Source organism: Trichosurus vulpecula, chromosome 3, assembly GCF_011100635.1.
Source record: "Trichosurus vulpecula isolate mTriVul1 chromosome 3, mTriVul1.pri, whole genome shotgun sequence".
Taxonomy (NCBI): Eukaryota; Metazoa; Chordata; class Mammalia; order Diprotodontia; family Phalangeridae; genus Trichosurus; species Trichosurus vulpecula.
In genome coordinates, this window is record NC_050575.1 from 428,662,086 (window position 1) to 428,687,140 (window position 25,055).

The 25,055-nt window shown below is 43.0% G+C and overlaps 1 protein-coding gene across 1 annotated transcript in view; it reads left to right on the plus strand.

The window, feature by feature from the left end:
- KCTD9 (potassium channel tetramerization domain containing 9) overlaps positions 1–25,055 on the plus strand; it is a 38,663-nt gene that overhangs the window by 8,228 nt on the left and 5,380 nt on the right. The window contains exons 2-9 of the mRNA XM_036750457.1: positions 5,590–5,711; positions 7,262–7,305; positions 8,608–8,704; positions 9,415–9,473; positions 9,672–9,800; positions 21,692–21,759; positions 21,862–21,957; positions 22,626–22,775. Coding sequence (XP_036606352.1) covers positions 5,590–5,711; positions 7,262–7,305; positions 8,608–8,704; positions 9,415–9,473; positions 9,672–9,800; positions 21,692–21,759; positions 21,862–21,957; positions 22,626–22,775 — 765 coding nt within the window. The remainder of the gene's footprint in view (positions 1–5,589; positions 5,712–7,261; positions 7,306–8,607; positions 8,705–9,414; positions 9,474–9,671; positions 9,801–21,691; positions 21,760–21,861; positions 21,958–22,625; positions 22,776–25,055) is intronic.

Below are 25,055 nucleotides of genomic sequence, written 5' to 3' on the forward strand. Positions count from 1 at the left end.
TTTCACCTTCAATAACTTAGTATGTAAGTGTGATACATCCAACCTGTAAATGCCTTTAAAGCATATGGACAGCTGGCTCAGCCCAAGAAGGCTGTATTCTGGTCAGTTACATAATGAAGCCTCTTAAACTGTAATGGCTTAGCTTTTAAGTTCAATCTACAGATTCCTTTCCAAAGATGAAGGGCTTACTTTGTGTACGTAATTCACTTTGCTAAGTGCTTGAGATTGATCCAGGTTTTCAAATGTCCAGATCCCTGCTCCCCAGCAGCAACCCTTCTGGGAAAGGTCACCCTATGGATGTAGAGAGAAGCAGAATGTAAGGCAGGGTGGGTGCAGCAGATGAAATGATGGAACACAATCTTCCTTCATCTCCCTTACTCCCAAGCTCAGCATTTTTCTTTCCTTTTTATTTTAAAAAAAATCTTTCTTAAAACTTAAATTATCGAAGTTAAAAATCAAGCACGTACCATATACCACTCCTGTGTTTTTTCTATTACCAGACCTCTATTGAATGTTTCCTAAATAATTGTTGGAATTAATCCTAGCAGACTTGACCAGGAAAAGGACATTGTAAATACCCTAAGACTATTTGTGTGTGTATGTGTGTGTGTGTGTCTGCCAAAAAAAAGTTTACAGGTTCATTCACTAGAGTCAGGAAGACAAGATAAGATCTGGCCTCCTGCTAGCTAGGTGACCCTGGGCAAGTCACTGAGCCTCTCTAAGGTGATTCTCATCTGTCAAACGGGACTAGTAACAGCCCTTGTCTCCCAGGGACGTTGTGAAGGTCCAAAGCAGTTTGTAAACCTGAAAGCCCTATGTAAATGCTGTTATTGATGGGGCATTAAACTATTCCAGTTATTACCATCCTGGTTTTTGCAGATGCTCAGCATGGCCCTCTGGCATTCCACACAGATGTCTCATTAAGGCCACAGCCCTTTGACAAAGTACAGTGAATAGAAGTATCACTCAAGGCCTCCTTTGGTGCCCCAGTGTGGTATGGAAGTCACCCTGGGCTCTTCAGTGGGTTCAGTCTGGCTTGCTCTGAAAAGAATTCAGGTAGGAGCCCTGCAGTAGATTGGCTTCATGGGAGCAACATAGCTAAGGACAGTCATGTCACCAAATGGTTAGCCCCCAAGGCAGCCAGGTGGCACAATGGCTAGAACACTGGTCCTGGAGTAGAAAGACCTGAGTTCAAATGTGGCCACAGAAGCAAATCACTCACCTCTGTCTATTTCAGTTTCCTTCTCTTTAAAATGGGGGTGATAATTATAGCTTCTATCTCCCTGGGTTATTGTGAGGATAAAATAAAATAGTATTTGTAGAGTACTTTGAAAGCCTTAAAGTGTGTCTGAAATTGTGGTTGTTCAGTCTTGTCTGATTCTTCATGACCCCATTTGGAGTTTTCTTGGCAAAGATATTGGAGTGGCTTGTCATTTCCTTCTCCAGCCATTGTGACAGATGAGGAAACTGAGACAAGTATAGTTAAGTGACTTGCCCAGGGTCACACAGCTAGTGTCTGAGATCAGATTTGATTTTAGGTGCAGGAGTCTTCCTGGCTCCAGGCCCTGCACGCTACCCATTGCGCCACCTAGCTGCCCTAACCAGAAATGCTAGCTATTATCCCCAGGTGATAATTGTTTTGGCCACTACATACCAGGAAACTCAGCTACCCAGCTGAGCAAAGACTGCTTTCTCTACTGAAAGTTTGGAATGAAGTACTAGTATTCTCATTCCATTGCTGGCCTTTGCTTCAGAGTGTTTAAGATCAATCTAAAATGCCATTGATTCCTTTTCGGAGTCAAATACTTTTAGAAGCAAAAGGGCAGCCTTCTCTTTGAAACAGCTTCAACTTGCTCTGTCAGAGAACTTTCTGCATGTATTATAGCCCCAAATCCTAGAGTTTGAAGTCAGCAGACATATTAAGTGCCTACTATGTGCTGTCTCCAGCACTGTGCCAAGGTTCTAGGGATTCAAAGAAGGTTTAAAAAATAAAATTTGTCCTGACTTGAAGGAGCTCATTTCTTTTTAAAGTTCTAATGTTCAATTTAGTTTATGTTCAATGTCAGGGGGAAAATTTCAGCATGCCTGTTAAAACAGATTGCCTGTCAGAAATGTGGCTCATGATATTAATTAAATTGATCCATAAAATCAAACTGGGAATGAAAAATTACGGAAAACAGTATAGGTTAAGGCTCCATTGGCCTAGCTTTGGGGACATTTGTAAACATGCAGGCCTCTGCTATGATTGGTGCCTGTTTTAGACCCCTTTTCCTGAGCTGGTGGTCCACTGTATATTTTATTTTATGAGAGATTCTCAACTGTTAGGCTTCATTTAATTAATGTATTTGTCAAAATGAGAAGCCCTAGGGAAACCGATGAATTTTAGACTAATCAAAAATATCTGACCCTGCTAAAAAGCTGGTTGCTTCCCAAGCACTGAAACTGGCTCATAAAACTTTAAAACTAACATTTAGCCAAGTTGAACCTCCCATTTCCAGTGACTCCAAAGATATTTTCTAGATCTCAAGGGCTGATAGAGAACATAAAGCTAAATTAAATATAACACTCAGGAACATACTTGTTCAGTCATGCACATCAGCCTTGCCCTTAGCTATTTGCCTATGTACTTTGGAGCTAATAATTTATGACAGTCTAAAGCCAGGGAAAGTTGACCCATTCAGTACTAGCTGCTTAGTTACAATAGAAATCAGATTGGAAGATATTTTGTGTATTAGTAAATACAGCTCTGTGTATGTGTGAGTGTGAGTCTGTGATACTTGAGTGAGGTGTTCTGACCCAGCTCTCACTTTGGGCTTTATTTTGGAACTCTTTTGTTCCCTAGAGGAAGGCCCCTCTTGGGCTCTGGTTGCCTTATGAATGAATCAGCTTTTACTGTGCTGGGTGGGTTTTTTGGTTTATGATAGATTTTTCTGTTGTGTGCACTAATCTGACTTGAACATGGGAGGAAGATGGAAACGGCCAACTCTTAACCTCAGACCAGCAAATTGGTTTTGAAAAAGGCTGTGTGGACTTCAGCAGATTGTTATTATAGGTCCATACTGAAGTTTTATAATACAAGTTGCTAAGACATCTGGTTTTAACCTAGAATTAATGTAGTTATTTCTGCATACTGTTCTTTACTTCATTCTCTTCTTTAGAGGAGTGATGTAGAACTCTTTTTGTTTTGAGAGTCACTGACTCAAAGGAGGACTACATGGAAGGAAAAAGCAACTTAATTTCATTTGGGTATTTTTTATTCTCTCTTTTGAGTAGTGAACTTAGAGTACAAAAAGTGAAAAATTGCCTTTTTTATTGAAGAAGAGGAGCATACATTTTGATTTGACAAGATAATATTTTAACAGAAATACCGTATGTAATGCCATATGACAGCCAGTGAAGAAATGGAAGGGATAAATGAAGGGACAGCCTAAAAGGGGAGAGAAATTAAGGGGGGGGGGGAACCCAACTGCGGGGAGGCCAAAAGATACATATAAAAAATAGAAAGAGGGGAAAAAGAAAGGAAGGAAGACAGATTGATGGTCAGGAGTTTTTGAAGCAGACCAACATGCTGACTTTGTTCCAGGGAGAATCAGGGCCCTGCTGCTATGTTGCCTTTCTTCCCCATGCTTTGAGAGCTTCTGCCCACCCCTACTTCTCCCAAGATTTGGTGTGACCACCTCTGAGCAAACATTGGTCTAGTCTTACCATAGTCTTCCTATGGCTCAACCATCCATAGACTTTGGAACTCGGTCCTTCTGGACTCTCCTGTTTCCCTTTCTGACCCTTTTCTGACCAACTAATGTCTACTGTCCTCCACTTGTCCTCTGACTGCCTGTTGTTTTAAAGAGGGTGCTTGCTCTAACCTTAGTTTTATTTTCTTTAAATCAAACCTACACAATTTGGCAGTAGGTTTGGGCAGCAGATAGGTCAGATTAGAGACAGACTGATGGTTGGTTGCTGTGGATCATGTTGCAAAACGACAGGAGAGTGCAGAGTGGCCACGCTGCATTTTTCCCGGGCCTCCTGAAATCCTTTGGCTGCCCCAAGCAGCCCATGGGCTGTATGTTGTGCAGGCCTACTTTAAATCATGCTATGTAAGCTGGTACCAGTCTTTCCAGCCATGGTTCTGCCATCTTAGAGTTCCTTGTGTCTATCTAATAGCACATTCACACCCTTTACTTTCTCCCACAAAAACAAATGGTAAACTCTTAGGGCAGAGACAGCTTGGTTTTTGTATCTCGCATGTCTGGCACAGTACCAGCTACATGCAGGTAGGTGCTTAGTAAGTGCTTATTGAATATCCTAGCTTTTCAGGGGAATTCTCCACCGTTATTTGGTATTTGTACGTCCTGTCAGTCATCTCAGATACTTGGTGCTTGATTGATGCTATTGGGTTACATATATATACATATACATAATATGTGTATACATATACACACACACATATACATATAAAATACGTATATTGTGTGTATGTATGTATACACACACACATACACACATACACCTCCTGTTTTCCCCAACCTTCCTACTCATTCCTTTTTTTCCATTCCCCCTCCCAGCTGGAAGGCAAAGCATTCAGAGCACCCACTCCTGCGGTGACCCTCAGGCCCATTTCCCCCTTTCCTGCAGTCATATGTCTGAGCACCTTCCTCCCCCAAACCCTTCCTCAGTCCTCCCCTTCCCCCCTCATGGTCCTTCCCAGGTCCTGATCAGATGAGCATGGAGTTATTGACCACAGTGTTTTGCTAACATGAGGGCCCACTTGCCCTTGTGCTGCACCCTCTGGATCCTTGGGCCTTGCCAACTGCCCTGCCGCTAGACCTTAAGGACGACCAAGCTTTTCCATCTGCCTTGCAACTAAACTTGTGTTTTCTGCCCTCATTAGGATATGAGCTGCTGGAACTTTTCTATCTCTGTTCTCAGCACCTAGCCCCAAGGCATGGTTGACATATAGTAAGCACTTGATAAAGGTCTAGTCCTGGGTGGGGAACCTTCTGGCTCAAGGCCACATGTGGCTCTCTAGGTGCTCAAGTGTGGCCCTTTGAATCCAAACTTCACAGAACAAATCCTCTTAATAAAAAAGGTTTGTTCTGTAAAACTTGGACTTTTAGTAAAAAAAGTCAAACTCAAGGACCTAGAAGGCTACATGTGGCCACAAGGCTGAAGGTTCCCCACCCCACCCCCGCCTAGTCATTCATTTGGGCCAGCTCGGTGTCACGGTGGATAGGGTGCCTGGCCTGGAGTCAGAAAGACTCATCTTTCTGAGTTCAAATCCAACCTTACTAGCTGTGTGACCCTGGACAAGTCACTTAACCCTGTTTACCTCAGTTTCCTCGTCTGTCAAATGAGCTGGAGAAGGAAATGGCAAACCATTCCAGTATCTTTGCCAACCCCAAATGAGGCCATAAAGAATCAGAAATAACTAAAAAACAAGTCATTCATTTTGGTGTTTCCTGACAGCAGGCTTCCTTCATAGATCTACTGTGGCTCTTAACCAGGTTTGGCTAGCTGATTTACGTTCTGGTACAAATGGACTTTATTCATGGGTGGTGACGCTGGTTAGCTAACAAAATGGTCTCTTTGCAGGTGGTTGCTGTGTATGGAACCTTATCAGACTTGCTCTCTGTGGCCAGCAGTAAACTCGGAATCAGAGCGACAAGCGTATACAATGGGAAAGGCGGGCTGATTGACGACATTGCTTTGATTAGGTAATATTTGTCAGTGAAATTCAACTTTTATTATGCTGACAATTCATGATGCGGCCTTTCTCATTGGCTGCTCGCTGCTTTACCATTCTTCTAAGAGTACACTATGGGGCGGGCCTGCCATGGAAGGACCTTTGTGACCCTGGAGGCTGCTTTCTTTTGGTTTTTGTATGTTCCCCTAAAAGAAGGCAAATACGGACACCTTTTGGCAATCCAGTGAACATGGTTACAGAAGAATCAAAACATTTTAACTTCTCTGGGAGTTTATATACTAGTTGTTTTCTTTATCACCATAGACATAGGTGACTTGTCTCTCCTCTTAGAGTGTAAGCTCTTTGCAAGTAGGTATTGTTTTTTTGTATTTGTATCCACATCCCCTGGTACTGTCACTTAGGGGGCACTTAATGAATGCTCATTGATCGGTTTGCAATTCAGTTATACAAAAATCAGCATTGGACTGAAAATGGAATCACTCTGCTATTTGCATGTAATCTGGTGAAGTGGGAAGAACCCGAGGGAGGAGAGGGGTCATGTGCACTGATCTCTAAGTCACTGTAAGGAGCTGAGTGCTGGCCAGGCTCCTTGGAGTAACTTTGGCTCCCATTTTTAGGAGGCGCTGTAGTATTCTAGGGCTTGACCCAGTGAATTCACAATCATTCCAAAAACAGGACTTCTTGATAGAAATATAAACTCTCCCAGAACAGAAAGTGTCAACTTAGCCCTTCTCATAGTAAACTTGCTAACTCTAGGCTTCACAGGTAGCATGGTCTCCTCTCAGTGATAGGCAGTAGTGGAAGAGGGCTTAGGTAAAGGTCATCTCAAATCCCGGTGATGCCCGTATCACCCACCTTTTAGGCAAGTGGACATTAGGGGATTGGCAGTGGGCGGAGGGGCAGTAGATTTGTCTCATTGCCTTTTTTACTTAGTGAGCTTATCATTAACTACTGGCTTGGATAATTCAGGGACAATGCATATATATGCGCACACACACACATATATACGTACATACATACATACATATAGATAAATCGATGTGTTTAATGAGGGGGAAAATATCCATGTATTAAAAATTTGAGATACAGAAAAAAGTTAAGAGGTGACTATGATTTTAAGCGTGGCTTTAGATTGTATTGTTATTTTTTAAAGTTGATGAAATTTACATTTAAACGGATGGTTATATTTCAAGCCCAATAGGTGGCAAAATTCAAACAAAGTATTAAAATTTTAGACAATTTATTTGACCTCTCGGCATTAGTATATGTGAGGCCAGGAATTATCTAGCGTGCTTGTTGTTACCATGGTCCCATGAACTCATAAAAAATATTTTTTAAACTGTATTTCAGCATAATTGATTTTCCTTGTAATGCTATTTATTTTATACATTTAAAACATTCGTCTAAGAAGACATCCATTAGACTTCATCAAATTGCCAAAGGGGGCCAGGGCATAAAAAAGGCAAAGAACCCCTGCTCTTATAACAGAACCAGTTAACTGCTGTGATTTCAGAACCAGGCCCAACCAAATTGTACTGACAGGATCTTTTTTCTTCCCAGAGATGATGATGTTCTCTTTGTGTGTGAAGGAGAACCATTTATTGGTAAGTGACCTAAAAACTATACCCTCTTTTGATGGAATGAAATGAAAGATGAAATGTTGATACTGGGCAAAATGGGCCATTGAAAAGGATCTTGTGGTAGGCCTTTTAGACTTGTGTCAACATTCTGACTTGGCAGCATGTTTCATACCAAAGAGATGGTCATTTTTTGTTGGGAATGGCTCTCTTTTGTGTTTAAAAAAGATAGGAATAGGCCTAGAAATCAGAAATAAGGTTATTCTATTTTTAGGAAGTTTAACTTAACCTTCAGATTTTCTTTGGCAATGATAATGTATCCATAGTCTTTAACAACACATGTTTTACATGACTGTACATGTATAATCTATATCAAATTACTTGCCTTAATGAGGAGGAAGGGGAAGGAAAGAGGATTTGAAACTCAAAATTTTAAAAAAAAATGTTAAAAAATTATTTTCACATGTAATTGGGGAAAAATAAAATACTAAGTTATTTAAAAAAAACTAGACATTTTAGATATTTCTACTTAATGTGAGTTTTCTTTCTGACTGCATAATCAATGGCAGAAATCATTTGTTGGAAAAAAACGTCTCAAGTTCAAAAGAAATAGAATTTTGTCTGTTGAAGAAAACATGTAAAGGCTGCAACAAGATGTTATTTCAGTAAAGTTTATGTTTGCTTCACTGTAAGCAGTTACGGCTGAGAAAACAATTGAATGGGTCACTTTAAAGCAGGGGGTGTTTTGGAGCAAGGCTGGCCATGGAGTAGGGTGCCTCTGGTGTGAGCTGGGGGCCTCCAGAGTCAGGGAGGAGCTAGGAGTAAAGTCTGAAGGGCCTGGCCAGCAGGCAGCAAGGGAGGAAGGGAGGTAAAAATAAGTTTGGTTGATTTCAAAATTTGGCCTTGAGCTGGCTCTGCCCTTGGGAAAGAAGAACCAAATTCTCCTTGGCTTCTCTTATTCTTAGCATAGTTTTCAAAACCATTATAGATTATAAAACTTTTGTGGGTTAGCCTGGCGACTTCATCATATTTCTAACATGGTTTCTATGGGAAAGGCCAGTCCTAGTTCCAATTACAGTAACCACAGTTTTTGGAAACCCATCCTGCTTACAAATTAGGAACACCTTGTGCCTCCACTATGCTCCACTTTCTCCATGGCTTTGGGAAGTCTAACCCCCACTTCTCTCACCTCCGGATTAGGGATAATTATGGTGTTTTCCCTGTTGCCCAGAGTTGAGGATTAGGTCCCACCTATAAGGAACCACTGAATCCCTTAGGGAACCGCTACACAAGTCCAGGGCCATCTCGTCTTCTTTCTTCTCTCTGCAGATCCTCAGACAGATCTGAAGCTCCCCGAAGGACCGACGGGAGCTCACACAGACTGGCTAACTCTAAATGTAGGAGGACGGTACTTTACAACCACACGGTAGGAATACACCTTCCTAAATCTTTTTAAAAAGCAGTAGATTTACTAGGGTTCTTTGAATACACATTATTCATTGCCTCCCAAATCCTTCAAATGCTCTTTGAATAAACAGCAGTCAGAAACCACTTTACTGACTCTGGAATTGTTGGGCTCTAGAGGGCCATTCTTTGGGAGCCTCGGTTCTATCCTACCCATTTTACAGACAGGAAACTGAGGCTGGGGAGGTGAAACAACTTGGCTAAGATCTCACAGAGCAAAAATAATAAGAGGCTTCCTGTTGTCTGAGGAGGATTCCCCTTGTCCTTTTTCAGAGAGAACATGACAAGTGTGACAGAGGAGGCTTTCTATGGTCATGAGTTAATGCTTCCAAAATGTGCTGTCCCATGTAGTCTAGGTAGAAGTTGTCGTGGCCTTGTCACTTGTAGAGGGAGAGAATGCAGCCACTCATCTGAAACGTGTGAGAGAGTGATGGGCTCAGCGATCTCCCACATTGGTTTGTGATCGCCTCTTGGGGGGATCAGTCCGAGGAAAGGCCAGTTAGGGCTGCAGGAATGGCAGCTCACTCAATGGTATTATGGCTCAGCTTTATTCCTGCCAGCTCAGATCATGAGCCTTTTTGAGAGAACAGCTGCGATCCACTAGACCTTTGACTAAATAAGTTTCTTTATAAAGACAAAGGAGAAATCATCTTTTTTCTCCTGAATTCTTAGGAGCACTTTAGTGAATAAAGAACCCGACAGCATGCTGGCCCACATGTTTAAGGACAAAGGTGAGTAGGACACAGATTCCCCAGACTTTGTGGGATCTCTTGGGACGATGGCTTATAACACTGCTATTCTTTGCCATTTCGTGATGTCAACAATCCTTGTAAGAATTAAAAAGTCACGGAACTATACATTTTATTTTCTAAAATCTTTGTGTGTGTGTGTGTGTGTGTGTGTGTGTGTGTGTCTTAATGGGACCACAGGTGCCTGGGGAAATAAGCAAGATCACCGGGGAGCTTTCCTGATTGACCGCAGTCCTGAGTATTTCGAACCTATTCTCAACTACCTACGTCATGGACAGCTCATTGTGAATGATGGCATTAATTTATTAGGTAAGTCTTTCAAGCCTCATAGTTTAGGAGCGTTTCTGTGCTTTGTGCTATTTGTTTCCCACAGTGGTAAAATTTTCTTTTATTTGAAAAGAGGATAGTATTTGCCTGGGTTGTGCCCACAGAATGCCCCCTCTGGCCTGGCCCAGGAAGCTGGAAGGTCTTGGAGGTGGGCCCTGGGGCTGTTGACTAAGGCCTGGTGGTGCACCAGACTGGCTACAGGGAGGGGGCATGGGCCCCCTCTGCTCAGATGGGTCGTGCTCACACTGATGACAAGCACAGAGCCCCGACGCATTGCGTGATCTTTTGTCTCATAGTCCATCCTATCAAATATTCTGCCTGTGGAGCAAAGCAGTGGAAACCAGGGTATCTGATTTGGTTCTGATCTGGAGTACCTATGATTTCATCCACAGGGATGAGTATCCCTCCACTCATGGAGATTGCAGCTCTTCCCTGCCTGCCTGCACTGGGGAGCTCTTGTCCATGTTTGCCCATAGACCCTCTGTCCCAGAGAGCACATTCCCAGTGCTGGGAGCCTCCCTTCAGCTGATTGCCCCTGGAGCATGTGGGCCCTTGTCCATCAGTGTGGCCTCGCTCCTTATTTTTTCTGAGCACGCAATTTCTCCATCCCTTGTACTTTTTTCCTGTGTGATTCCTTAAACACACTAAAATGCCCAATATTCTGTAGTGCCTTTGAGAGTTATAAAGAGTGTGCTTTGTGAGGTCTGAATAGGTATGAGGAGACTATGGCCATTGGGACATTTCTGGCTCTGGGCTGGAGATGCTTGGCTTTACAATGACTTTAAATGAATAAAAATTGTTTCTGGCAGACATGTCTAAAATGTAGAGAATTGTATTAAAGATTTTCTTCTATATAAGTAGTATTGGGAAAGAATGGACAAGCAGTTGGTGGATCAGGAGATGCTTCATACAGAAGGTTGGTGAAAAGTTCTCAAAAGTTAAATTCTTAAGACACAGAGAAAAATCATTCTCATAAGAAAGCAAAGAAGAAAGAAAGATCACCCCCAAGATAATCAGGCAGGCTTCATAGGGAATGTGGTGCTGGGTGAGCAATCAGGAGGCGCAGGGGGAGAGGGAGGCCATGCAGGCAGAGCCACAGAACTGAGAAATGAAGCACAAAAAGCAGCAGACAGGATTGTGTAGTGGCTGTGCGCGCAGTGGGTAGAGTTGTGTAGTGGCTGTGCGCGCAGTGGGTAGAGTTGTGTAGTGGCTGTGCGCGCAGTGGGTAGAGTTGTGTAGTGGCTGCGCGCAGTGGGTAGAGTCCTCGGCCCGGAGTCAAGATGTGAGATCAAATCTGGCCTTATTTACTTACTGACTGTGCATCCCTGGGCAATCACTTCATCACTGCCTGCCTCAGTTTCCCCTTCTGTAAGATGGGGACGATAATAATAGCACCTACCTGTCAAGGTTGTTGTGAGGATCTAATGAGATCTTTTGTTTGTCTAGCACTTGGCAAAATTTAAAGTGCTCTAGAAGAGCTAGCTGCTGCTGCTATTACTGGGGCAGCTCGGTGGCACAGTGGATAGCATGCCAATCCTGCAGTCAGAAAGATCTGAAATCAAATCTGGCCTTAGACACTTAGCAGCTGTGTGACTTCACCCTGTTTGCCTCAGTTTCCTCATCTGTAAAATGAGCTGGAGAAGGAAATGGCAAACCACTGCAGTATCTTTGCCAAGAAAATCAGAAATGGAGTCATGAAGAGTCAGGTGTGACTGAACAACAAAAGCTGCTGTCACTGCTGCTCCTCCCCTTCCTCCTACGGTTTGGTTTATGCTTAGAGTGCCTAGAGTGGGTGGTGAGTGGCATTTTAAGACAAAGTAGGGTCCCAGAGGGTGTAGAGGCCTTTAGATATCGGCACAAGAGTTTAAACTTTGTAGGATAGTCCATAGAGAGAAGGAAGCCAGGGGTGGGGTCTGAAGGACTTAGGAGTGATCTAAAGGAGTAGAAAGAGCCTTGATTGGGAGTTCAGGGACTTGGATCCCCTGTCCTCCGTCTCTTTTCCCTCCTGGCTCTGTATTCTTTGGGGGCCTTGTTTCATTATCTGCAGAATGTGAAGGTTGGACCAGATCATCCCCCTTGTCCCTTCTAGTGCTAATCAGATTGGGATTCTATGGCAGATCCCAAGTTACTGATGTCACAGGCTGAGGAAGTGGTGGTGCAACCACCAAAAAGAAGAAAGAATGCTTTGGGAAAAGATCCTATCAGTTGGTAGATATCAGTGGGGCCTCCAGGTAGCCAGAGATCCTAGTACTTCGTGAAAGAAACTTCAGGTGCCTTCTAATCGAATCCAAACAAAATAGAAAATCCCTGCTCCACCAGCCTTGATAACAAGTTATCCAGCTTCTGTTTAAAGATCTACTACCAGGGGCGGAGCCAAGATGGCTGCTGGAAAGCAGGGACTAGCACGAGATCCCCACCGAGTCCCTCCAAAAACCTATAAAAAATGGCTCTGAACCAATCCTAGAACTGCAGAACCCACAAAACAGCAGAGGGAAGCAGGGCTCTAGCCCAGGACAGCCTGGATGGTCTCTGGGTGAGGTCTACCCCTCACGGAACTGGGAGCAGAGCAGAATGGAGTGGAACAGAGCGGAGCCCAGCGTGAGCGGTGACCAGGAGCCAGGCGTAGTATGCCCTAGTGCCCTGAATCAGTGAGCTGCAGCAGTTACCAGACTTCTCAACCCATAAACACCAAAGACAACAGAGAAGATTAGTGAGAAAAGCTGCGGGAGTAGAAGGAGTTTGCAGTAGAAGGAGTTTGCGGTTTGGCTACCACCCCGGGGGCAGCGGAGGTGGGGCAGCTGCAGTTGCTTCCAGCCCCAGGCCCACCTGGTGGGAGGAGTTAAGTGGCGGATCAGAGCAGGAGTGAAGAGCCTGCTGAAGATCTAAGTCCAGTCCGGGTTGGGGGTTCTTGGGGAAGGAGGAGTGCTGGTGTGGCGGAGCTGGCACATGCCCCCAAGCTTGGAACATAGTTTTCTAAACTCTACAAGCAGTCATACCCCGCTGAAAAACTCAAGGGTCAAGTTAGTTGGCTGGGAATATGGCCAGGCAGCGAAAACACACCCAGATTCAGTCTCGGACTTTGGATTCTTTCTTTGGTGACAAAGAAGACCAAAACATATAGCCAGAAGAAGTTAACAAAGTGAAAGAGCCTACAACAAAAACCTCCAAGAAAAACATGAACTGGTCCCAGGGCATGGAAGAGCTCAAAAAGGATTTGGAAAAGCAAGTTAGAGAAGTAGAGGAAAAATCGGGAAGAGAAATGAGAAGGATGCAAGAAAACCAAGAAAAACAAGTCAATGACTTGCTAAAGGAGACCCAAAAAAATACTGAAAAATATACTGAAGAAAACAACACCTTAAAAAATAGACTAACTCAAATGGCAAAAGAGCTCCAAAAAGCCAATGAGGAGAAGAATGCCTTGAAAGGCAGAATTAGCCAAATGGAAAAGGCGGACAAAGACCACTGAAGAAAATAATACCTTAAAAATTAGATTGGAGCAAGTGGAAGCTAGTGACTTGATGAGAAATCAAGATATTATAAAACAGAACCAAAGGAATGAAAAAATGGAAGACAATGTGAAATATCTCATTGGAAAAACCACTGACCTGGAAAATAGATCCAGGAGAGATAATTTAAAAATTATTGGACTACCTGAAAGCCATGATCAAAAAAAGAGCCTAGATATCATCTTTCAAGAAATTATCAAGGAGAACTGCCCTGATATTCTAGAGCCACAGGGCAAAATAGAAATTGAAAGAATCCACTGGTGGCCTCCTCAAATAGATCCCCAAAAGAAATCTCCTAGGAATATTGTCGCCAAATTCCAGAGCTCCCAGATCAAGGAGAAAATACTGCAAGCAGCCAGAAAGAAACAATTTGAGTATTGTGGAAACCCAATCAGAATAACCCAAGATCTGGCAGCTTCTACATTAAGAGATTGAAGGGCTTGGAATACGATATTCCAGAGGTCAATGGAGCTAGGATTAAAACCAAGAATCACCTACTCAGCAAAACTGAGTATCATGCTCCAAGGCAAAATATGGATTTTCAATAAAATAGAAGACTTTCAAGCTTTCTCAGTGAAAAGACCAGAGCTGAATAGGAAATTTGATTTTCAAACACAAGAATCAAGAGAAGCATGAAAAGGTAATCAAGAAAAAGAACAAGAAAAAGAAATTGCAAGGGACTTACTAAAGTTGAACTGTTTTGTTTACATTCCTACATGGAAAGATGATGTGTATGATTCATGAGACCTCAGTATTAGGGTAGCTGAAGGGAATATGCATACGTATATATATATATGTGTAAGTGAATGTGTATGTATGTATATATGTATGTGTATATATAGAGAGAGAGAGCGGGCACAGGGTAAGTTGAAGATGAAGGGAAGATATCTAAAAGAAATAAAATCAAATTAAGGGATGAGAGAGGAATATATTGAGAGAGGGAGATAGGGAGAGATAGAATGGGGTAAATTATCTCGCATAAAAGTGGCAAGAAAAAGCAGTTCTGTAGGAAGAGAAGAGAAGGCAGGTGAGGGGGAATGAGTGAATCTTGCTCTCATCAAATTTGACCTGAGGAGGGAATACCATACATACTCAGGTATCTCACCCCACAGGAAAGAAGAAGGAAGAAGATAAAAAAAAGGGGGGGATGATAGAAGGGAGGGCAGATGGGAGTGGAGGTAATCAAAAACAAACACTTTCGAAAGGGGACAGGGTCAGGGAGAAAATTCAGTAAAGGGGGATAGATGAGGAAGGAGCAAAATATAGTTAGTCTTTCACAACATGAGTATTGTGGAAGGGTTATACATAATGATACACATGTGGCCTATGTTGAATTGCTTGACTTCTTAGGGAGGGTGGGTGGGAAGGGAAGAGGGGAGAGAATTTGGAACTCAAAGTTTTAAAAACAGATGTTCAAAAACAAAAAAAAAAGTTTTTGCATGCAACTAGAAAATAAGATACACAGGCAATGGGGCGTAGAAATTTATCTTGCCCTACAAGAAAGGAAGGAAAAAGGGGATGGGAGGGGATTGGGGTGACAGAAGGGAGGGCTGACTGGGAAACAGGGCAACCAGAATATATGCCATCTTGGAGTGGGGGGGAGGGTAGAAATGGGGAGAAAATTTGTAATTCAAACTTTTGTGAAAATCAATGCTGAAAACTAAATATATTAAATAAATAAATAAAATTTAAAAAAAAATCTACTACCTCCCAAAGAGCAACCCATTACATTTGCTCCAAGGAAAGTGCTTATGTTAAGCTGAAATTTTATAACTCCCTTTTCCTGTCCTGCACCCCAAACCCATTTCTCCTGGGAAAGAAGAACAAATATGTGTCCTCCCTCTTCCACAAGCTGGCCTTTGGAATAAAGATTTCTTTTTTTTTTTTAAATAACACTTCTCTCCCCTCCCCTGCCCCTTATCTTTTCCAGACTACAAACAGTTATTAAATGCTTACTTTATGCCTGAGGATACACATACAAGCAAAAAGGCAGTCCCTGCCTTCAAGAAGTTTACAATCTATGGGTGAAAACAGCATTCCCAAGGGAGGTGGGCATCAGTGGTAATGCAGTACTACTGTACATGTACTTGAAAAATCTAAACTGATTGAATTTCCTGTATAAACATATCGATCTCTTTAGACAAATCCCAAACACCCACCCTTTTCTTTCTTATGAGAATGATTTTTCTCTGTCTTAAGAATTTAACTTTTGAGAACTTTTCACCACCTTCTGTATGAAGCATCTCCTGATCCACCAACTGCTTGTACATTCTTTCCCAATAATACTTACATAGAAGAAAAATCTTTAATACAATTCTCTACATTTTAGGCATGTCTCCCAGAAACAGTTTTTATTCATTTAAAGTCATTCTAAAGCCAAGCATTTCCGACCCAGAGAGAAAAATGTCCCAATGGCCATAGTCTCCCCATGCCTCTACCCCAAGGCAAACTGAAGTGACAGCCGTAGGAATATTGAACCAGGAAAATGTCATAATATGTCATGATGCAGTTTGGGGATAACATTCCAGAACCCCAGTCACCTAGTCTTCAACTAGAACTCCTCAGTTCCTTCCTTGAGCACTCCCCTCAATGAGTGAAAAGACCTTTACCAAAGGCACTTTTCCCTTTGGGAGGCCTATCCCTTCTGGGGGTGGGAGAGAAACCGATATGAGAGAGATGGCTGGACGTTACCGTGTGCTAAGTACTGGGAATGCAAACTCTCGGGGGAAAAGCACAATCCTTGCCCTCAAGGAAGGTGGAAAAATAGTATAAAAAGTCCAGGGCTGAACCTGGTTAGAGGCAGGCGGACTAGGGGTGTTACATGCTCTGGAAGCTCCAGGGAGGAAGTCACCAATAGAAGGTTCTTTGTTCAGCTTGGTTTCCATCCTTAATCCGTTTCCCTAAGAAAGACCTTTTGTCTTCAACCTACTCCTCACCTTCCTATGGGTCTAGAAGGGAGGTATTTATTTCTTGATATTATTTAGAAAATGAGGATCCTGCAAGGAATGCTCCCATCTCTAAAGATACTCTGAAGCGGTCATCCTGCCTTTGCTTGAAAGCTTCCAGTGGGGGAGGAGCTTTCTACTGCCCATGTCAGCCTGGTCCGCTTTGGAGCAACTGAAATTGTTAGGAAGTTTTCTCTGAAATGAAGCCTAAATCTGTCTCAGCGAACTCACCCTTGGCACCTGATTCTGCCCAGATGAGTCATTTAAAACAACCACACACACGCATACACCCATGCAAATAGCCTTCAGTAGTAGTCAAAATATGGTGTTCTTTAGTAAACAGACAACTCACTAGGGAAAGGTGTGGGACACAGCCTATCCCAAGAGCTACAAACCATGATTGAGTTTATGATTGTGGAGCAGCTCCATTTGGGGAAGATAGGGCTTCTCCTCTTCAGTCACGTGCCAACAAAGTTTGGGAACTTTTTGGTTTTTACTAGCAAAACTTCAGTTAAAAGCACAAAGCTATTTCATCATATGGCATATCTTCCTACTTAATTCTCCAAATCAAAATCGACAGTTGTAGGAGAAAGAAAACATTGTCTTCTTCCCCGCCTGAAGCGCCCTCCAGTCCCTGGAAGATGCTGCTGCTACCCAAATGGACCCCCTTGCTCTTGCAATGCAAGATTGCCCTGGCCTCCATAAGAAGTGCTTGGAGGATGGGAGGGGGAGTGCCTAGAGTCAGACTCAGAGTCACAAATTGAGTTTGAATCCTGCATGTGACGGTCACTCACATGAGCAAGTTGTAGGATAATTGGTTTAGAGTAAAAGGAACCTTAGGAGTCGTCTGGTTCAGTCTGTCATCCATCAGGTGAGAAAACTGAGGCTTGCCCATGGTCTCAGAGGTAGTGTGGTAGAAGTGGGATTCAGACCCAAACCCTCAGTTTCCAAAGTCAGGGTTTCTTCCTCTGTATCACACTACCTTCTACTTAACCTGTCTGACCTGATTTTCCCATCTGTAAAGTAGAGATAATAAAATATGGTGCCTGCGTCACAGGGTTATTCAAATGAGATAGTATATGTAAAGTCCTTCCTAGACTTTTAAGATACCGTGGCAGTCTCAGTTATTTTGTTGGGCCAGTGGCCATGCCTATAGTCCCTGCTCCTGTGGCGGCTGAGGTTGAGGCTGGTGGCAAGTAGAGTGTGGGATGAGGGGCTAGAATTTCTTGGGCATCCTTGCTTAGTCCAGCCTGGTGTGGGGAGCCCTTGGGAGTGAGGAGGCGGGCAGGCTGGCCCAGGCAGCTCCCCTGCAGCTTAGTGGGGCCCAGCAGTGCCTGCTCTACTTCAAGCTTGCGTGACATAGAGAGACATGATTCAAAAACAACAAATCAATTATTCATTTGAGGGGAAGAAAATGTTACAAGTGGTTTGCTTTTTTTTTTTCTGATAGGTACCTCTTCCCAAAAATACAGTCATAAGATTTTAATAACAACATATTAATAATCACAAACAAAAGAGCCCATGTGAATTTGGACAAGACACTGAACCCCTCTATGCCTTAATTTTCCTAATCTTTGAAAATAAGGGAGTTAGGCTAGATAATCTCCTGCTTTAAAGCTTCCAAGATAAAATAGGTGAGTTCATTTGTAGGCATCCTTCATTCCAGCCCTGCTATGACTTTGCAGTCACTGGAGCCCTCTAATTTTCATCACCTTGCTACTAGCCCAGTGATTATTCTCCCTCATTTAAACAAAAGATAAATTAGCAAGTGGTCATATATGGTTCTGTTTCCAAATAAGGCTTCGTGAACATCTCTGTTGTATAAAACAAGGTACAGAAGTATTTATCTACCATATTCTCCTCTCCTGATAGGTCCAATTAGTATAAACAGGAAAATAGTCTGCAGCCTGACAGTCCTTCAGAAAAAAATATCACTGGCAGATCAAGTCAACAAGCATTTATTTGGCACTGACTGTTGTAAGGCCCTGTGCAAAACACTCAGGATACCGAGAGGCAAAAAAGCACTGTCCCTGCCCTCAAGGAGGTCATATGTTATAAGGGAGGAAACATACAAACAATTCTACTAGCTGTAATCAGTGTAAATGGAAGGTGGTTGTTGTTTGTCCTTTGCTCTCGAAGAGGACCACGGCATCAGGGAAGTGATGCCATGACATGCAAGTGAAGTGGATTTCAGTGAGGGAGGGCTGCGCAAGGTCACCAGCCTCACTTTCTCCTCCGGAGCCATCTGGGTCCAGTGGCCAGATATGGATCAGGACAACTGGAGATGTCATCTCAGAGGGAAGGAGGGATTGGAACCGAATCTTGAAGGAAGCCAGCTGGCTGAAGTGAGAGAACATTCCAGGTGTGGGGGCCTGCCTATGCTCTTGTTCCCAGGGAACTATCAGACACTTGGTGTTGCTAGATGTTTATGGAGGGGAGGAACATTTAAGAAGCCTGGAAAGGTAGGGAAGGACCTGGTTGGGATGGGTTTTAAAGGCCCAAAAGAGGACTTTATATTTGCCCCTGAGGATTTAATAGGAATCTCAATCTAATGGCCTTTTCTCAATCTTCATCTTTCTTGACCTCTTTGGGCCTTTGGCTCTGTCAGTTGCCCTCTTCTCCTGAATGCTCTGCACTCTTTAGGTTTTCACGCTACTTAGTATGCTCTGCTGGTTCTCCTACCTGTCTGACTGCTCCTGCTTCAGTGGTTCTTCCTCTAGGTCATGCCTGGTAGCTCTGTCACTCACAGGGCTCTATCCAGGGCCTCTTTTTCTTCTTGCTATATACTTTTTCACCTGGTGAGCTCATTAGTTCCCAAAAATTCAATTACCATCTCTGTTCTGATGGTCCTTGAACCTCCGTATCCAGCCGTAACCCCTCTGCTGACCTCCGCTCTCACATCTCCAGCTGCCTGCTGGACATCTCAAAGCAGATGATCCACAGACGTCTCACACTGTACTCATTATCCACATCCCTAAACCCCACACTCTTCCTCACTTCTTTATTAATGTGGAGGGCACCACTGTCTTCCCAGTCACCCAGCTTCAAAGCCTCAACATCATCCTTGCCTCCTCCTCTCATCCCCCACGTCCAATCTATGACTTGGGCCCTTTGATTTGACCTTTGTAACTCTCTCTCCTTATACTCCTTTCTCTCCTTGGACCCTACCCTGGTGCGCACCCTTATTCCGTCATGCCTGGACTACAGCAGTAGCTGCTGCTGGGTCTGCCTGCCATAAGTCTCTCCCCACTCCAGTGCATCCTTCAGTTGGCTGTCTCTGAAGTGTAGGAAGATGTCACATGCCACACTCCTCTTCAGTAAGCTCCAGTGGCTTCCTATTGCCTCCAGGATCATATAAAGCCTTTTGTAAGCTGCCCCCCAACATGCACCCCTTTCCACATACTCTGCAGTATATTGACATGGGCTTCCTTGCTATTCCTCAAATGAGATGCTCTCTATCCTGCACATAACTTGCTTATACATAGCTGTTTGCATGTTGTCTCCCTCATTAGATTGTGAGCCCCTCGAGCACAAGCTGTCTTTAACCTTTCTTTGTCTTCTTAGCACTTAGCACAGAGCTGGCACTTGATAAGCTTTGTTTACTTACTGACTTGAGAAAGGAAGAGAACATGTCAGACCTCTGTTTTAGGAAGATATCTTTGGTGGCTGAGTGGAAGATGACCTGGTGTAGGAAACACTTGAAGCAGAGAGACGTACCAGACATACCAGAAGACTGTCTCACTGATCCAGGTGTGAGGTGATGAGGGCCTGCACCAGGGACTGGAAGTGTCAGAGGAGAAAAGGGGGGCTATACAAGAGATGGGGCAAAGGTGAAAATGGACAAGTTGGCTACAGTTTGGATGTGGGGAGTGAGAGAGGGAGGAGTTGAGTGACCCTGAGGTTGCAAGCATGAGAGGATGATGGTGCCTTTGAAAGGCTGGAAGTTAAAAAGAGGGGAGGGTTTGAAAGGAAAGATAATGACTTTAGTTTGGGACTGGTTGAATTTAAGATATCTTTAAGATGTCCAGTGGAGGTGTCCAAAAGACAGTTACTGATGTGAGACTGGAGGTCAGAAAAGAGGTGAGGGCCAGATAAGTAACTCTAAGAATCGCCTGCTGAGAGTGATCGTTGAATCCGTGGAGCTGATGAGATCACTAAGTGAAATAGTGAAGAGGGAGAAGAGAAGAGGACCCAGGGTTGGTGGATATCATCTGGGTGAAGATGCAGCAGTGGAGACTGAGGAGCAGCTGTTAGGCAGGCTGAAAGGAGAGCAGGGGAGAGCAATGTCCCAAAAACCTAGAGAGAAGATAGTGTCAAGGAGAAGAGGGTGATGATCAGCAGTGTCAAAGGCGGCAAAAAGATCCAGAAGGATGAGGACGAAAAAAGCCCATTAGATTTGACAATTAACAGATCACTGGTAAATAGCAGGAGTGACCCGATGAATGAGGAGGTCAGCTGCCAGACTACAGAGGTTTGAAAGAAAGTGGATGTAGAGATTATAGATTGCTTTGCTGTAAAAGAGAGGAGAAATTTAGGATAAGAACTGGTGGGGATGAAAAGATATGGGCATCCTTCTAGGCAGCAAGGAGGCAGCCAGTTGACAGAGATTGAAGATTAGGGAAAGTAGAGATGATAGTGGGGGAAAATCTGCTGGAGACAGAATGCTCTGGGGTCACGGATGCACATCCAGGCATTTGACTTGGCAGGGAGAAGGGCCTCCTTGTCATGGGAAGTGGATAAGGGAAGAGACCTATACAGTACTGACTGATTCAGCTACTGTATGTTTTGTTTCCATGCTATGACAAGGGCTTGTTAAATAAGGAAATAAGCCCCCCAAATCATTTCAGAGATTCAGATAATCTCTATCAATTTAAGAAAAGCATATGATAAAGCGCCATGCATTTGACCATTCTGAGAGCCATCACAGTCCAAATCCTTTTTCCCATCATCTCAAAAATGTGTAAGAAGTGGGGGAGAAACTTTTTATAAACCTTATTTATCTCTGTTCAATTTTGAAGGTTAATGGAGTTTTAGGATTTTATGTGATTGAATGTTTTTCTTAGAATCCCAGTCAAACAATTAACATAATTGTGCCCTCATTTGTTAATGAGGATTTCTTTCCTCTAGCTTAATAATTACAGAAATGATCAGAAATATGTTCAAAATATATATTTATTTAAATCCAGTCGAGTGATCAGTTAGCTTCATTTTTTTCCTCATACAAAGTAAAAACTGTTTGAAAGGTTCATTCTCTTTGTGAATATTTCATTTTGGGGATATGCCATTACTAATTTCTCTTCCATGTTGAATAGTAATCTGCTTCCTAGACGCTATGTCCTTTAACAAACCCTGCATTAAATGATGAAGGATCAAAGATAATTGGAGACTGCTACTTTTTTTTTTTTGGCCATTGCATTGGCAGGTGTGTTAGAAGAAGCCAGATTTTTTGGTATTGACTCATTGATTGAACACCTTGAAGTGGCAATAAAGGTACTTTTTAATATTTACTTATAATATATTAGAATTTAGAGCACCATTGTAGTATCATAGCTAGCTCAAAAAGACTGACATATTCCTGTTTTCTTTCTAAAGAATTCCCAACCACCAGAAGACCATTCTCCAATCTCTCGAAAGGAGTTTGTTCGGTTTCTGCTAGCTACGCCAACCAAGTCAGAATTGCGTTGCCAGGTATTCAAGGCAGTCTTTTTCCATCATCCATTTGCTCCAATTAGCAACATTATCGGTCATTCGACAGAATGTTTTAGAAAACAGTTGTACTAAACCTTGTGTATTGTTTTTCCTTTCATTTTGTTTAATTTCCTTTTGAACACAGGTTTAAAATCTTAAACATATCAGCATTTTAATCCTAAACAGCAATTACCTTTTGTTTTCTTTTTACAAAAATGCTTGAATTACTAAATAATGCAGTTTCCTCATCAGTGTAAAACACACCAGTGAAGAGCAGCTCCCCAATGATTGGCTAAGGTGGCTTGGCTTGCCGTATTGTACAACTGGTCCTTTTTTATTATATAACATTGGTTGGAGCAAACACAAAAGGTTCTTTTTTGTTACAAACCTTTGCCATTTGCTGAATTGACAAAATACTTTAAACCTATTCCTATTTTAACTTAAAAGCCTTTATTCTTATTTAAGACCATCGAAGAGGCAGTTGTTGTCGTAATATGTTGCCATTTTATTGGAGTGACTACTTTCTGTAGTAGTTTCTAAACTGCACCCTTTGTCCTCCTCAGAATCAGCATGGCACGGTGTCTGTCAGACATACCAGTGGCTTCCAAATGGAATTAAGTGGAATGATCACTTTGACTCTTGACAGTTCAATTTGTTGTTTCTTTTAGGGTCTAAACTTCAGTGGTGCTGATCTTTCTCGTTTGGACCTTCGATACATAAACTTCAAAATGGCCAATTTAAGTCGCTGCAACCTGGCACATGCTAACCTCTGCTGTGCAAATCTAGAACGAGCCGATCTGTCCGGATCAGTGCTTGATGTAAGAACAATTTCACTCAGTAAAACTGGGATCTGGGATGTACTCACTGTCTGTCCCCCAGGCAGGGAGCGCTCTCTCCTCATCTCTCCCTCCCAGCTTCCCTGGCTTCCTTCAAGACTTTGCAGGAGGCCTTTCCCAGGCCTCCCTCTTAGTGCCCTCCCCCCAAAATTATCTCCAGGATCTCCTAGATACGGCTTTTGGGTCCATGATCATTTATACATTGGCTCTCCCATTAGACTGTGCACTCTTGGAGAGCAATATCTGTTTTGTGTCTTTTATTGTATTTTTGGTGTTTTGCACAGTGCCTGGCATATAGTAGATGCTTTATAAATCCTTGTTAACTTGTTATTGTGTCAGATCTGAAGACCAGCGATTAGAAATCCATCAGTCAGTAAGCATTCATTAAGTGCCCTCTATGTTATCAGGCACTAGAGAGATGAAGACAGAAATGAAGTAGTAGCTGAGCTCCAGGAGGTGATCACACCCATCACATCCATCATGTTTGATTTTTCTATGAAGGAAAGACTTATAAGACTTGCTCTAGTGAAAGCTGCTGATTTGTTACTTTGATTGGTACCTGTGCTAAACACACACCTCACAAATTTGGCAACTTTTAACTAGTGAGGCAAAATAGTGGAAATTGGGCGTACTTGCCACATTATCATGTCCTTTACCAGGCTGTCCGTTTTTATGGTTAATAGAAGGGCAGAATTGGAAAAAAAAACTTTGGAGATAATTCATGGTCAGCATTTTGAGGGTGGATCGGTGTGTGTGTGTGTGTGTGTGTGTGTGTTTATATACGTGAACATAAATAAAAGCAAGTAAGATGTTCCCTGCCCCCTAGAGCTTAGCATCTAATGGGGGAGGGGCTGAAAGGAAGCAAAGATGTTCAGAGATGGCTAAGAGGCTTGGTTCACAGCAAACTAAGGCAAAAGGTCGCTCATCAAGTACTGGAGGACCCAGGGACTGACTGAGATTATATTGGGAGGTGGGGTCTGGGAGGGGGAAGTGAGAACGATGACCAGAGTGGAGGCTTCTGGGGAAAGAATGTACATGACAGAACGGCGTGAGCTAATGCTGGCAAGGTCATGTGGTACCAGGTTGTGAAGAGAATGGCTTATGAGGCATTGCAGTCATCGGACCTAGACTGCTTTCTAAGAATTTTAGCAATGAAGGGTAAGAAAGAAATGTGTGATATATTAAGGGAAGAATTTAGGGGAAGATCAGGGAGACTTCAGTGTGTTTGTAGGTGGCTGGGAAGGTGCCAGTGGGAGAGGAGATTAAGCATGTATGATGGGGGCGGTACTTTTTGGAGGAGTTTGGAAAGGAGATCATGGGTACAGCTGTAGCAGTTAGCCTTAGGGAAGAGTTGGGAGATGTCTTCTGCAGCAAGAGGGTGGGAGGGAAGCTTGTATTATTAAAACACTGAGAAATTCTGAGGAGGGACTGAGGTAGCTTATGGTAGATGCCTTCAGTCTTCTTGGTGAAGTAGGAAGTTCACCCATTTCCAGTGAACTGAGATATTGAGATGGGGTGAGGTGGGAAAGGAAAGGAAAAAAGAAAAAGTTTGGATTGGAAGCCCAACTCAGGTTGGGTTCTGTTTTGAAGTGTTGAGTTTAAGCCGATGCTGGGATATTCAGCTGGAGATGCCGATATCCCAAGTCCAACATCTTACAAAACTCTGAGCTGGCTGTCATTATACAATGAATGACACCAGGCTGCCAGGCTCATTGATGCAAAAATGTGTTTCATTCTTAAATTCCAGGCCTTCTAGGTTTGAAGTGTTCTTACTTTCTCCTCTGTCTGTACGGAAAAGGTCATATTTGCTAAAGTCATGCTGTGATTCTGTGAGTTCACATTTTGAAAATATCCTATAGTAGTCATCGTTGCAGAAGGACTTGTACTAGCATCTGGTCAGCAGTGGAGGGCAGGAGAGGACTCTGCTGGCATTGGGTTAATTAATAGACTTTTCTAAAATCAGGGATGATCACAAGCTCTTGGAATTCCACGCCCATTTTATTGGTGCTGAACAATACTGATCAGTATCAGTAAATCCAGGCATCTCCTCTGCGCTCACAGATTGTGAATGACCCACTACTAGATACAAAACTTGGCCACGTTTCATGGCTTTGTTTGTCTGAGACCCCATTTTTGATATCAAGAGTGCATTCTTTACTAATTTACTAACCTCCTCAATGCTGACTAGTTTGAATATAAGTGTTTATTACTTGGAGAACAGAACTAATGTCCTCTGTTCTCATTGCATCCAAGTCAGTGTGG